Consider the following 13,977-nt stretch of genomic DNA (forward strand, 5'->3'; position numbering starts at 1 on the left):
TGGTGTGAATTATTTAACATATTAGCTAGAAACTGTTTTTGTTTTGTTTTGTTTTGTTGTTTGTGGTTTTTTTTGGTGTGTGTGTGGTAGTGGAAATGGAACCCAGGGCATTCTACCTCCAAGCTACACCCACAGCCCTTTTATTTTTTTATTTTGAAACAAGGTTTCACTGAGTTGTGAAGGGCCTCACTAAGTAGCTGAAGCTGTCCACAAACCATGATCCTCCTGTCAGCCTCCCAAGTGCTGGGATTACAAGTGTGCACTACCATGCCCGGCAGAATTTGTTTTATTAAATCATCTAAAAAACATTGATTCTCTTATTATAAGCCATCTGTATTAGTTTTCTATTTTGCTTGGCAAATTGCCATAAACCAGGAACACAGTGGCTCAAAAGAGACTCATGTTCATTATCTTAGATTCCAGCAGTCACGAATCCTGGCAGGATTGAACTGAATCCACTACTGAGGATGCAAAGTCTGCGTAAGGTGAAGTCTAAGGCTCATGCTCTTTTGAGGCACAGCGTCATCTTCTAAGCTCATTGGCAGTTGGCAGAATTCAGCTCCTGTGATTGTAGGACTGAGGTCCCAGCCCACTTACTGGCTGTCACCCGCTTCAGCTCCCAGATGCATCTTCAGTTCTTTGCCATGAGCCTTCCCACGGCACTCTTGTGTGTTTGTGTGTGTGTGTGTTAAGGATTGAACCAAGGCATTCTAGTCTGAGCTATAATTCCAGACCTATTTATTTATTTATTTACTTACTTATTTTGAGGGTTCCAGAGTTTGGCTTTATTTTGCAGACCAGGAATCATTTGGAGCCATTTTGAGACAGACATCATAGAAGTAGAGGCCCTGTCAAATCAATCCTTCATTGTAGCTTGGTCTACTGAAGAAACCATTCCTGGGATACAAAAGATGCTTCTACATTTGACCTGCTTTACGATTAGTTCCTTTCCCCTTCTCTCATAAATCTTTTTTTTTTTTTTTTTTTCGGGTCTGGGGATGGAACCCAGGGGCATTCAACCTCCGAGCTACACCCCCTGCCCTATTTTTTATTCTTTATTTTGAAACCGGGTCTCACTGAGTTGCAGAGGGCCTCACTAAGTAGCTGAGGCTGTCCACGAACCGTGATCCTCTGGTCTCAGCCTCCCAAATGCTGGGATTACAAGTGTGCGCCACCACGCCCGGCTTTCTCATAAATCTTACTAGGTTAAAACACCACACACTGGCTTTCTCCAAACAAGTGCCCAAGTCTGGAGTTTGGCTAGAATGCCCACATAAACCAAACTTGTGGCCCTGCCATAATACTTAACACAAAATTAAGTTCTTAGGGAAAACTGGGGGATGCTGTCCCAAATTATGGAATCTCCTTAATGTCAGCCGGGCGTGATGGTGCATGCTTGTAATCCCAACATTCCGGAGGCGGGGACCAGAGGATCGCAGTTCCCTGACAGTCTCAGCTACTTAACAAGGCCCTTTGCAACTCAGTGAAAATATAAAAAAAGACTACAAAATAGGGCTTGGAGGTACAATGCCCCTAGGTTCCATCCTCAGTACCACAAAAAAAGAAAAAAATATCTCCTTCATGTAAAGACAGTACTCAAATTGTTCCAGCTCCTGAGCAGTAGAAGCACACAACTGCAAAGTCTACATTGATTAAAAGATACAAATACTGTATCAAGTTATCTGTATTGATATCACAATGTTTGTTTAAACTGCTCCTTCATTAGAAAAAAGCCAGTTAGGTCAAATTGAACGGAATGTGGTAACTGTCCAATTCTAAATAGCCGTGGTATAAAAACAAGTTAATACATAATATTAGGAAGATGAAGGGAGGAGCATTTGCTGGAACAGCACTCTTCAATCTCTCCATTTTGATTGCAAAAGCAATTCTTTCAATATATATATATCCATTACCATGGACTGAACCCAGGGCATTCTACTTCAGAGCTACACTCCCAGCCTATTTTTTATTCTTTGTTTTGAAACAGGGTCACTAAGTAGCTGAGGGTGGTCATGAACCTGCAATTCTCCTGTCTCAGCCTCTCAAGTATTGAGATTACAAGTATGTGTCACCACACCCAGCCAGGCCTTTCAATATTAGGTTCATATACTCTGCATTATTTGCCTAATTTTAAATTTGTCGTAATCAGACATTAACACGTACTGTTAGTCTTCCCCATAGACGTCATTTTTCTTTCTTTCTTTTTTATTGCGGGTCTGGGGGTGGAACCCAGGGGCATTCTACCTTTGAGCTACACCCCCAGCCCTATTTTTTTTATTCTTTATTTTGAAACAGGGTCTCATTAAGTTTCAAAGGCCTCACTAAGTAGTAGCTGAAGCTGTCCTCGAACTGCTATCTCTTGTCTCAGCCTCCCAAATGCTGGGATTACAAGTGTCATGCCCGGCTTAGACTTGGTTCTTTAGAATAATAATCTGGCAGGTGTGTTTTGATAGGATGGCTGAGGATACATATAACTCTGATTACGTGACCCACTTTTTCTACCCTATCTTTTACATAGCTGGGGTCACAGATGAGCTGCTTACAGCGAGCAGTCTCTCCTTCAGATTTTACACCAATCACAATGATTTCTTCAGTTGGTTTATTCAATATGTAGGTACCTCCATAGATAGCACTTTGCTTTGCAAATCCTTGTGGTAGTTCTCCAAGGCCATAGAATGCATAAAGATAAGGGCTTTTGCCATATCTTGCCAAAGACTCACTGTAAAGTTTAATTCTATTAATGGTTTCACAACATGGTTGATCTAAGTTGTTATCAGTTCTATACAGTGCAAGAGCATGACCAGTATATCTATAACATCTTGGCCCAAATGAAATTTCTTACACATGTTTTGTATTGTAGTCTTCATCGAATTGATGCCCTCTAAAGTTCTAGTATCTTTTTTTGTTTGTTTGTTTTTTGGTGGTACTGGGGTTCCTGGAAGCCCTTCTACCTCCGGGTTACACTCCCAGACCTATTTTTATATTTTTATTTGGAAACAGGGTCTCTTAAACCAGCGCGGCTGGCTTCGAACCTGCGCGATCCTCCTGTCTCCACCTCCCAAGCGCAGGGATTACAAGTGTGCGCCACCACGCCCGGCTCTAGTATCTTTTTTTTTTTTTTTAATCAAAATTGGCAACATATACCAAGAACTTTTTTTTGGGGGGGGGTGGTACTGGGGGTGGAACCCAGAGGCTTTCTACCTCTGGGCTATACTCCCAGACCTTTTTTTATATTTTTTTTTTGGAAACAGGGTCTCACTAAGTTGCTGAAAGCCTCACTAAGTAGCTGAGGCTGGCTTCGAACCTGTGCGATCCTCCTGTCTCAGCCTCCCAAGGGCGGGGATTACAAGCATGCGCCTCCATGCCCGGCTACCAAGAACTTTCTGAAGCAGCATTTTTCAAACAGGCCCAATAAACTAGATGCCAGGGCTTCTCCTTCAGTGGAAGAAACCTTATAGATTTTTCCTCCCTTATAAACGAAGCTCCCTTCAGTCACTTTGAAATCCAGATAGCAAATGAGCTCTGTATACAGCAGCATCTTAACCAGCTGACCACTAGCCATGAGGCACTTGGGAATTAAGTCAACATTTCAGCCTCTTCCCTCCCCATTGATGCTGGTGGTGCTCCTGGTAACTTAAACTTTTTGTATAGATCTTCCAGTGGTATTATAGATGCACTTTCTCCTCTATAGAAAGGGTTTTGGTCTATATGAAGAACCTTCTTTCCATTCACTGATATTTTACCTGACGATACATTCTGTCCGGCCGTGTCCAGCATGATCACGTCTTACTCCTCATTCATGGCAGGGCAGGGTGAGGACTGATGACAGGAGCTCTTCCCTAAGGAGGCGGGAGGTGCTCAGGCCAACTCAGGCTGAGGGAGGAAGGAAGACGAGAGGAGAGGTAAAAATGAAGCCGACCGGGAGGTGAGGCCAGTCGCCACCTCAGACCAGAAGAGAAGAGCTCCCTTTTTATTTTTTATTTGAAAATTGTCTCACTAAATTGCTGAGGTTGACCTTGAACCTGTGATCCTCCTATCTCAGCCTCTCAGGAACTGGGATTATAGGGATATGTCACTATGCCTTGCTGTTTTTAAGCTTTTATAGTATCACTATCAGAAAAATTAAACTTATATACATGCCAAGCATGGGGGCACATACCTGTAATCCCATTATCTGGGATGATGAGAAAAGATGATCAGAGGTTCAAAGCCAGACTCAGCAATTTAGCAAGGCTCTCAGCAACTTAGCAAGATCTCATTTCAAATAAAAAACAAAATAGGGCTGGGGTGTAGCTCAGAGGTAGAATGTCCCTGGGTTCGATCCCCAGTAGCCCTTACACATGCTGTGTGTATGACTCATACTTCTACTGGACTTCATTGTTGCATTCATTAACTGAACTAAATATGAAACTTCAAGGTTTTGAGAAAAATATATTTAAGGTATGTGATAAGATAATTTTATCAAAAATATTATGAGCCAGGCATGGTAGTGTATGTTTGTAATCCCAGTACTTGGGAGGCTGAGACAGGAAGATTGAAGGTTTAAGGACAGCCTTAGCAAGTAGTGAGATTCTCATCAACCTAGCGAGACCCTGTTTCAGGATGAAAACAAAAGCAGAGCATGGTGGCACATGCTTGTGATCTCAGTACTGGAAAGGCTGAGACAGGAGGATCACAGGTTCAAGGACAGCCTCAGCAAGTAGTGAGACTCTCATCAACCTAGTGAGACCCTGTTTTCAAATTAAAATAGGGTTAGGGGTGTAGCTCAGAGGTAAAATGCCTCTGGGTCCCATCCTCAGTGCCACACAATATAGACAAACAGAAAAACAATAATAAATAAATAGGGCTGAGGGTGTAGTTCAGAGGTAGAATGCCCCAGAATTCAACCTCCAGCACACACACACACACACACACACACACACACACACACACACACACACAGAGTTGTATTACATTTAGCAATATCTAATATCCCCCAAACTTTCCTAAACAGGTGCCTCCAATTTTAGAAGACAATTAGATGCAATTAGTATTTAGTTGGTAAGCTGAGTTAAACTTCTCACAAGATGAGAAGTGAATGACTTTAACAGCTAACAGATCTTTTTGAAAGTCAGGTAGTTTCCAGTGCATAGCTTTCCAGAACCCTAAGGAGAAACTAATCAAAGAGTCAGCTAGTAGATTATTAAAAATGATGTGTGTGTGTATGTGTGTGTGTGTGTGTGTGTGTGTGTGTGTGTGTGTGTATGGTATTGGGAATTGAGCTTGGACATTCTATCTCTGAACCACAACCCTAGCTCACCACCACCACCACCACTACTACTACTACTACTACTACTACTACTACTTCTACTACTACTTCTTCTTCTTCTTCTTCTTCTTCTTCTTCTTCTTCCTCTTCCTCTTCTTTCTTTTTTTTTTTTTTCGTAGTACTGGGGATGAAACTCAGGGGCAATTTACCTCTGAGCTACACCCCCCGCCCTATTTTTCTTTCTTTCTTTTTTCTTTTCTTTTTTTTTTTTTTTTTTTTTTGCGGGTCTGGGAATGGAACCCAGAGGCATTTGACCTCCAAGCTACATCCTCTGCCCTAGTTTTTATTCTTTTATTTTGAAACCGGGTCTCACTGAGTTGCAGAGGGCCTCATTAAGTAGCAGAGGCTGTCCACGAACCGCGATCCTCCAGTCTCAGCCTCCCGAATGCTGGGATGACAAGCGTGCGCCACCACGCCTGGCTCCTATTTTTCATTCTTTATTTTGAAACAGGGTTTCACTGAGTTGCAAAGGGTCTAAGTAGCTGAAGCTGTCTGCGAACTGCGATCCTCCTGTCTCAGCCTACCAAATGCTGGGATTACAAGTGTGTGCCACCATGCCCTCGCCCCCCTTTTCTTAAAATTTTGTTGTTTAATTTGAACCAGGGTCTCTCTAGGTTCCTGACAGTCTTGCTACATTGCTGAGACTGGTCTTGAATCTGAGATCCTCCTGTCTCTGCCTCCCAAGTACTGGGATTACAGGAGTGCACCACAATATCTAGCTGTGATATTGGGCTTAAACCTAGAAATAAGTTCAAAGAATAGGATGATATAACAAAATTCATGGGGGGCTGAGACAAGAGGTTCACAGTTTTAAGGTGAGCCTCAGCAGCATAGTGAGACTCTCAGCAACCTAGTGTGACCCTGTTTCAAAATAAAATAATAAAAATTTTAAAAGTTGGAGATGTGACTCAGAGGTCAAATGCCCCTGGGTTCAACCCTCAGTACAAAAAATATATATGTGTGTGTGTGTGTGTATATATATATATATATATATATATATATATATATATATATATATATATTCCCAGCATTTGGGAAGCTGAGAGAGGAGGATTGTGGTTCGTGGACAGCCTCAGCTACTATTTAGTGATGCCCTTTGCAACTCAATGAGACCCTGTTTCAAAATAAAAAATAAAATAAGGATAGCTGGTTCAACATACACATGTTATTCACCACATAAATAGAACCAAGAACAAAAACCACATCGTCATAGCAATAGTGCTGAAAAAGCATTTGACAAAATCTAACACCCATTTATGTTAAAAAAAAAAAACACTGCAAAAAATTGGGATGGAAAGTACTTCAACATCATTAAGGCAATATACTGTAAACCCAAAGCCAACATTATATTGAATGGGGAAAAACTGCAAGAATTTCCTCTAAAGTCAGGAACAAGACAAGGATGCCCACTATCACCACTCCTTTTCAATATAGTCCTTGAGACTCTTGCTGCAGCAATCAAACAAGAGAAGGAAATCAAAGGAATTCACATAGGAAGAGAGGAATTAAAATTATCCTTATTTGCAGATGACATGATCCTTTATCTGGAAGAACCAAAGAACTCAACCAAAAGACTTCTGGAGCTGATCGACAAATTCAGCAAAGTCGCAGGATACAAAATCAACCTAAAGAAATCAGTGGCTTTTCTTTTCACCAACAATGAATCCACAATGAAAGAAACAAAGAAAACAATTCCATTCACTATAACCTCAAAACCAATAAAATACCTAGGAATACCTAGGAATAATCTTAACCAAAGATGTAAAAGACCTCTACAACAAAAACTATAAAACATTAAAGAAAGAAACTGAAGAAGACCTTGTAAGATGGAAAGATCTCCCGTGCTCATGGATAGGCAGAATAAATATCATCAAAATGGCCATCCTGCCAAAACTGATCTATAGATTCAATGCAATTCCCATTAAAATACCAGCGACATTCTTCATAGACCTAGAAAAATCAATCATGAACTTTATATGGAGAAAGAAAAAACCCAGAATAGCCAAAGCAATTCTCAGTAATAAGAAACAAGCAGGAGGCATCACAATCCCAGACTTCAAATTATACTATAGAGCAATAGTGGTAAAAACAGCATGGTACTGGCACAATAACAGATATACTGACCAGTGGATTAGAATAGAAGATACAGAAACAAATCCACACATCTTTAGTCAATTAATCTTTGACAAAAGGGGCCAAACTCATACGCTGGAGAAAAGACAGCCTTTTCAACAAGTGGTGCTGGGAAAACTGGCTATCCATTTGTAGAAAGATGGAACTAAACCCCTACATCTCACCCTGCACAGGAATCAACTTGAGATGGATCAAAGACTTAGAAATTAGACCGGAAGTCGGGCGTGGTGGCGCATGCTTGTAATCCCAGCGCTTGGGAGGCTGAGACATGAGGATCGCACAGGTTCAAAGCCAGCCTCAGCTACTTAGTGAGGCTTTCAGCAAATTAGTGAGACCTTGTTTCCAAATAAAATATAAAATAGGTCTGGGAGTATAGCCCGGAGGTAGAAAGCCCCTGGGTTCCACCTAGTACCACAAAAAAAAAAAAAAAAAGAAAGAAAGAAATTAGACTGGAGACTGTGAAGTTATTAGAGGAGGGCATAAACTCAACACTACAACATATTGGCACAGGCAGTAACTTTCTCAACAAAACCTCCGAAGCTCGGGAAATTAAAGCAAGAATTAACAAGTGGGATAGCATCAAACTAAAAAGTTTCCTCTCATCAAAGGAAACCATCAAAAACCTAAAGAGGAAGCCTACAGCATGGGAGAAGATATTTACCAGCCACCAATATGATAGGGGGCTAATATCCAGAGTATACAAAGAGCTCAAAAGAATCTACACTAGCAAAACAAACAACCCAATCAAGAAATGGGCAAATGAACTAAATAGACACTTCACAAAAGAAGAGATGCAAAGGGCCAATAGATAAATGAAAAGATGTTCTACATCACTGGCCATCAGGGAGATGCAAATCAAAACTACACTGAGATTCCATCTAACTCCAGTCAGAGTGTCAAGCATAAAGAAATCAAATAACAACAAATGCTGGTGAGGATGTGGGGAAAGAGGAACTCTTTTACACTGTTGGTGGGAATGCAAACTAGTTCAACCACTATGGGGATCTGTGTGGAGATTCACAAGAAAACTGGGAATAGATCCACCATATGACCAGCTCTACCACTCCTGGGTATTTTTCCAAAGGGGTTGAATACAGAGAACTATAGCAACTTATGCATACCTATGTTCATAGCCGCACAATTCGTAATAGCCAAAATATGGAACCAATCCAGGCCTCCATCAAACGATGAATGGATTGCAAAACTTTGGGAAATACACACGATGGAATTCTATTCAGCCATAAAGAAGAACAAAATCATAACATTTGCAAGAAGATGGAAAGTCCTGGAGAGCATTATGTTAAGTGAGATCAGCCAAGCACAGAAGGAGAAGGCACATATGTTTCCTTTAATATGCCCAAACTAGGGAACATAGAGGATACTAGCGGGACTCCAGATAATGGAGGGGAAATACCAGCAAAGTTTGAATGGAAGGATAGGAGAGGAGGAAATGCTGAACTTGTTTAATGAGGGTCTACATCCGAATATGTGTAAAATTATGAATGTGGCATGGTTACCCTGGAAAATCATTGGTGGGAGGGGTGAAGGGAAAATGAGGGTGGGGGGGGAGAGGGCACAAAGCATAGCTTAAATGTAAACCAAATACGTTCAATAAAAAATTTGTATAAAAAATAAATAAAAATAAAAAATAAAAAATAAAATAAAATAAAATAAAATAAGGATAGGGGTATAGCTTGGAGGTAAAACACCCCTGGGTTCCATCCCCAGTACCACAAATATATATGTGGTTTCATTTATGTCTACTTATATAAGTGGACAAAGTTTTTCACAGCTAACTGATGCAGAAACTGTCTTATTCTAGTAATAACAAATATTAATTCACAGATATTCCTATTTTTTGGTGCTAGAGATTGAACCTAGGAGTGTTCTACTTATAAGCTACACCCAGCCCTATTTTATCTGTCTGTCTGTCTGTCTATCTATTTATTTTTACGATACTGGGGATGGAACTCAGGGGCATTCTACCTCCGAGCTACACCTCCAGCCCTATTTTGTATTCTTTATTTTGAAACAGAGTCTCACGGAGTTTTATAGGGTCTAAGTAGCTGAGGCTGTCTGCAAACCTACAACCATCCTGTCTCAACCTTCCAAGTACTGGGATTACAATAATGGGCCACCACACCTGGCTTTAACCCACAAATATTTAAATTAATTTTTGGAGGGTGATATTGAGGACTGAACCCAGGGACATTCTATCTCTGAACTACACCTCCAGCACTATTTTATCTTTATTATTATTATATTTATTTATTTATTGCGGGTCTGGGGATGGAACCCAGGGGCATTCGACCTCCGATCTATACCTCCTATCCTATTTTTTATTCTTTATTTTTGGAACAGGGTCTCACTGATTTGCAGAGGGTCTCACTAAATAGCTGAGGCTGTCGTGAACTGCAATCCTCTGGTCTCAGCCTCCCGAATGCTGGGATTACAAGCTTGCACCACCATATCCGGCTTGGTTGGTATTTTAAATGTTCTTTTCTTGTTATTGTTGTTCACCAGTTTATTCATTTTATAATTTCTATTTTTCTTGGTTTTATTTATATATAAATTCCTCCCGTTGTCAAGTGCCATATAAAGTAATGAATGTACTGTTTATTAATAATATATTTGAGCTGAGCATAGCTGTGTACCACCTGGCTCTAGGGACTATGTTTTTGTGGGGGGTTTTTAGTGGTACTGGGGTTCCTGGAAACCCTTCTACCTCCGGGCTACATTCCCAGACCTATTTTATACTTTTTTAAAAATTTGGAAACAGGGTCTCTTAAACCAGCACGATCCTCCTGACTCCGCCTCCCAAACACGGGGATTACAAGCGTAGGCCACCTTGCCTGGCGGGACTAAGGTTTTTGAGCTACTAATTATCCCTAATTTTTTGGCTGGTTATTTTATTTAACTCCCTGCAAAACAGGTATCACTGTGTGTGTGTGTGTGTGTGTGTGTGTGTGTGTGTGTGTGTGTGTGTTACTGGGGATCGAACCCGGGGATATTCTACCTCTAAGCTACACTCTGAGCTGTTTTTTAATTTGGAAGAGGGTCTCCCTAGGTTGATGAGAGTCTCACTACTTGCTGAGGTTGTCCTCGAACATGTGATCCCCTTGTATCCTCCTCTCAAGTACTGGGATTACAGGCATGTGCCACCACACCGGCTAAGGTATTATCATTTTAGAGATGAGAAAAAATTGTGTTTACAACAGGCCAGATTCGTTTAAGAGAAAGTAGTTGGACCCCAAATTTGGAGCAAATTTAGATGTATATAGTAGGGCCCAGGACCTGTATTAATTCTTCATGTACCCAAATTGATGTCCAGAGATAAAGGCGCACACATTTTGGTGTAAACTGGGTCTCAAAAGGCAGTTTGGCTGATCCCCAACCCCTAGGCCAATGGTCTTTCCAGGGGATTCAGGCAAGGATTTGACAGTGCACACCACCCTAACGAGTGATCTCGGAGGCCAACCGCGTGAGGCGGCACACGCCTGTAATCCCAGAATTTGGGAGGCTGAGACAGGAGTATCGCAGGTTCTAGAACAGTCTCAGCAATTTATTGAGACTGTCAGCAACAGCGAGACTCTGTTTCAAAATAAAAAATAAAACAAGGCCGGGCGTGGTGGCGCACGCTTGTAATCCCTGCCCTTGGGAGGCTGAGACAGGAAGATCGCACCAAAAAAATAAATAAATAAGTAAAACAGGGCTGGGGTGTGTGTGTGTGTGTGTGTGGGGTTGTATCTCCAAAAGTAGAACGCCCCTGGGTTCCATCCCCAGTATCACAGAAAAACAAAAATAAGTGATGGAGGGGAAAAGGAGCAATCTGAGACTCTAGGAGGCCCAGTTGGTAAGTGGGCCCGTGGTGAGAGGGGCCTGAGGAGGGTGGGAGCTGAGCCCTTTCGCCTCGCCTTGCTATCCTTTAACAAAACCCACCGCAGAGCCGGGCGTGGGGGCGCGAGCTTGTAATCTCAGCATTGGGGAGGCTGAGACGGGCGGGTCAGCGTTCGCTCCAGCCTCAGCTACTTAGTGAGGCCCTCCGCGCCGCAGCGAGCCCCTGTTTGAAAATAAAGAATAAAAAAACAGGGCAGGGGGTGTGTAGCTCGGAGGTAGAATGTCCCTGGGTTCCATCCCCAGACCCGCAAAAAAAAAAAAAAAAAAAAAAGCAGTCCACGGCGGGCCTCACTTCTTGGGGCCACTACGCGTGGCCCGCGGCTCGGTCCGGCGCCGGCCGCAGGCTCCGCACGGCTCGGGGTGCAGCGGGCGCGGGCGCGGGCGGGGCGGGGGCGGCGCGGGCGGTCACGTGACGGGGTTTAAATCTCCCGCACCGGGGCCGCGGGGGCGCCAGTGCCGCGCGTCGAGCGGGAGCAGAGGAGGCGAGGAGGAGGCCAGAGAGGCAGTTGGAAGATGGCGGACGAGGTGGCGCTCGCCCTTCAGCCCGGCGGCTCCCCCTCGGCCGCGGCGGCCGACAGGGAGGCCGCGGCGCCGCCCGCCGGCGAGCCGCTCCGCAAGAGGCCGCGGCGGGACGGGCCGGGGCTCGGGCGCGGCCCCGGCGAGCCCGGCGCGGCGGGCCCGGAGCGGGAGGCGGCGGCGGCCGGGGGCTGCGCGGCGGCGGCGGCGGCGGCGCTGTGGCGGGAGGCGGCGGCGGGCGCGGAGCGGGAGGCCGCGGCGGCCGGGGCCGGAGACAATGGGCCGGGCCTGCAGGGCCGCGCCCGGGAGCCGCCGCCGGCCGCCGACCCGGACGACGACGACGACGACGACGAGGGCGAGGACGACGACGAGGCGGCGGCGGCGGCGGCGGCGCTGGGCTACCGAGGTGCGCGGGCGGCGGCGGGTGCGCGTCCTCGGCCTGGGCGGCCGGCGGCTCGGGCTGGGGCGGCCTCGGCGCGGCGCCCTCGCCTCCCCGCCCGCCCGGCCGGCCGGCCTTCGCTCTGCGCAGCCGCGGGGGCGCCGGGCTCTCGCAGTGGGATTTTAAATAAGTTTTCGCTCCCGTCCTACGGTCGGAGCGTGTTGCTTTTGTTAAAGCCCCCTCCCCCCGGCCTTTGCCTTTCCCCCGCTCTCCGTGCTCTTAGGGCTGCAACTCGGGGCTTTCCTCTGGAGACCGACCTTTTGCAGTTGCTGTTTGCAAAGTGACACTTGCGTAAATTTCTTTCTGAGGGCCTATATTTTTCAAGTTTGAAGTTTGAGATTTTAGAGGATCGAAGTTTCTGAAGTCGTAGCCTCCAGTATTTAGGGAGTATGGCAGTTTTCAAAGATTGCCTTCTGTTATGCAATTGACAGTGAGTATAAAAGAGTGATTGATAGTACATTTTTGTGGGTTTTTTTTGTTTTGTTTTGTTTTTTGCAGAGGACCTTTCTAAGTTTCTGAGGCTGGCCTCAAACCTGCGATCTTCCTGTCTCAGGCTCCCAAGTAATGGGATTACAGACAAGTGCAACTATGCCTGGCTTTGATAGTATTTAATAAAACTAATAAAACACTTTTTTGTGGTAGTGGGGATTGAATTCAGGGGCATTCTACCTCCGCACCATACCCCCAGCCCTGTTTTTTGTTCCATTGTGTGTGTGTGTGTGTGTGTGTGTGTGTGTGTGTGTGTTACTAGGAGTGAAACCCAGAGGCTTTTCTACCTCCGAGTTATACTCCCAGACCTATTTTTTATTCTTATTTCTTTAATTTTTTTAAAAAAGTTGTGATTGGCGCATTATAGTCATACATCTTAATAGGGTACAAGATGGTAAAGGAATACATGCACACATCACTCATTTAGCCTTTCCCCAAATCCCTCTTACTTCCCTCCTCATATTTGGCTTAGTGTTATTATTTATTTTAAAATAGGGTCTCACTAAGTTGCAGAGGACCTTACTAAGTAGCGGAGGCTGGTCTTGAACCTAGGATCCTTCTGTCTCAGCCTTCCAGGTACTGGGATTACAAGGGTGCACCACCCACACCCAGCTTTATAGACTTATTTTGTTGAAATCTTTTCCCTTTTTTCTTTTTTTGCTAATGGGGATTGAACCCAGTGACATTATGCTTCTGGGCTACACGCTCAGCCTGATTTTATTTTTTTATTTTGAAACAGGGTCTAAGTTGCTGAGGGCCTCCCTAAATTGCTGAGGCAGTCCTAGAATATGTGATTCCTTTGTGTCAGCCTCCCAAGTACTGGGATTATAAGTATGCCACCACACCACACTCAGGAAATTTTTTTAATCCTGTTCTTATAAGACATTTAGTTCTTTATAATTTTTTGGATATATGTAATTGTGAAACATTAATTTTCTTATTTTTGACATATTGAAGCTGAAGGTGGAGTATATATCATGTCATCCTTGAGGATTTCCTTTTCTTTTTCCTGTGGTACTCAGGTTTTGGAAACCCTTCTACCTCCAGGCTACACTCCCAGATACCTATTTTTTTTTTATATTTTTATTTGGAAACAGGGTCTCTTAAGCCAGCAAGGCCGGCTTTGAACCTGTGCAACACTCCTGACTCTACCTTCCAAGTGCAGGGATTATAAGCATGCACCGCCATGCCCGGC

At 44.1% G+C, this 13,977-nt stretch overlaps 1 protein-coding gene across 3 annotated transcripts in view; it reads left to right on the forward strand.

The window, feature by feature from the left end:
- Nucleotides 1-11,851: 11,851 nt before the first annotated feature.
- The window catches only part of SIRT1 (sirtuin 1), a gene marked incomplete at both ends in the record, with an annotated part of 36,177 nt that continues 34,051 nt past the window's right edge, over nucleotides 11,852-13,977 (forward strand). For 2 of the 3 annotated variants that reach the window (XM_080694236.1, XM_080694237.1), the window contains one exon: nucleotides 11,852-12,260. In XM_080694236.1, coding sequence (XP_080550362.1) covers nucleotides 11,852-12,260 — 409 coding nt within the window. Of the gene's footprint in view, nucleotides 12,285-13,977 lie in introns of all 3 variants that reach the window. The other variant, XM_080694235.1, reaches the window with a different exon arrangement.

This window comes from Muscardinus avellanarius, assembly GCF_963383645.1.
Source record: "Muscardinus avellanarius genome assembly, chromosome: 4".
Lineage (NCBI taxonomy): Eukaryota > Metazoa > Chordata > Mammalia > Rodentia > Gliridae > Muscardinus > Muscardinus avellanarius.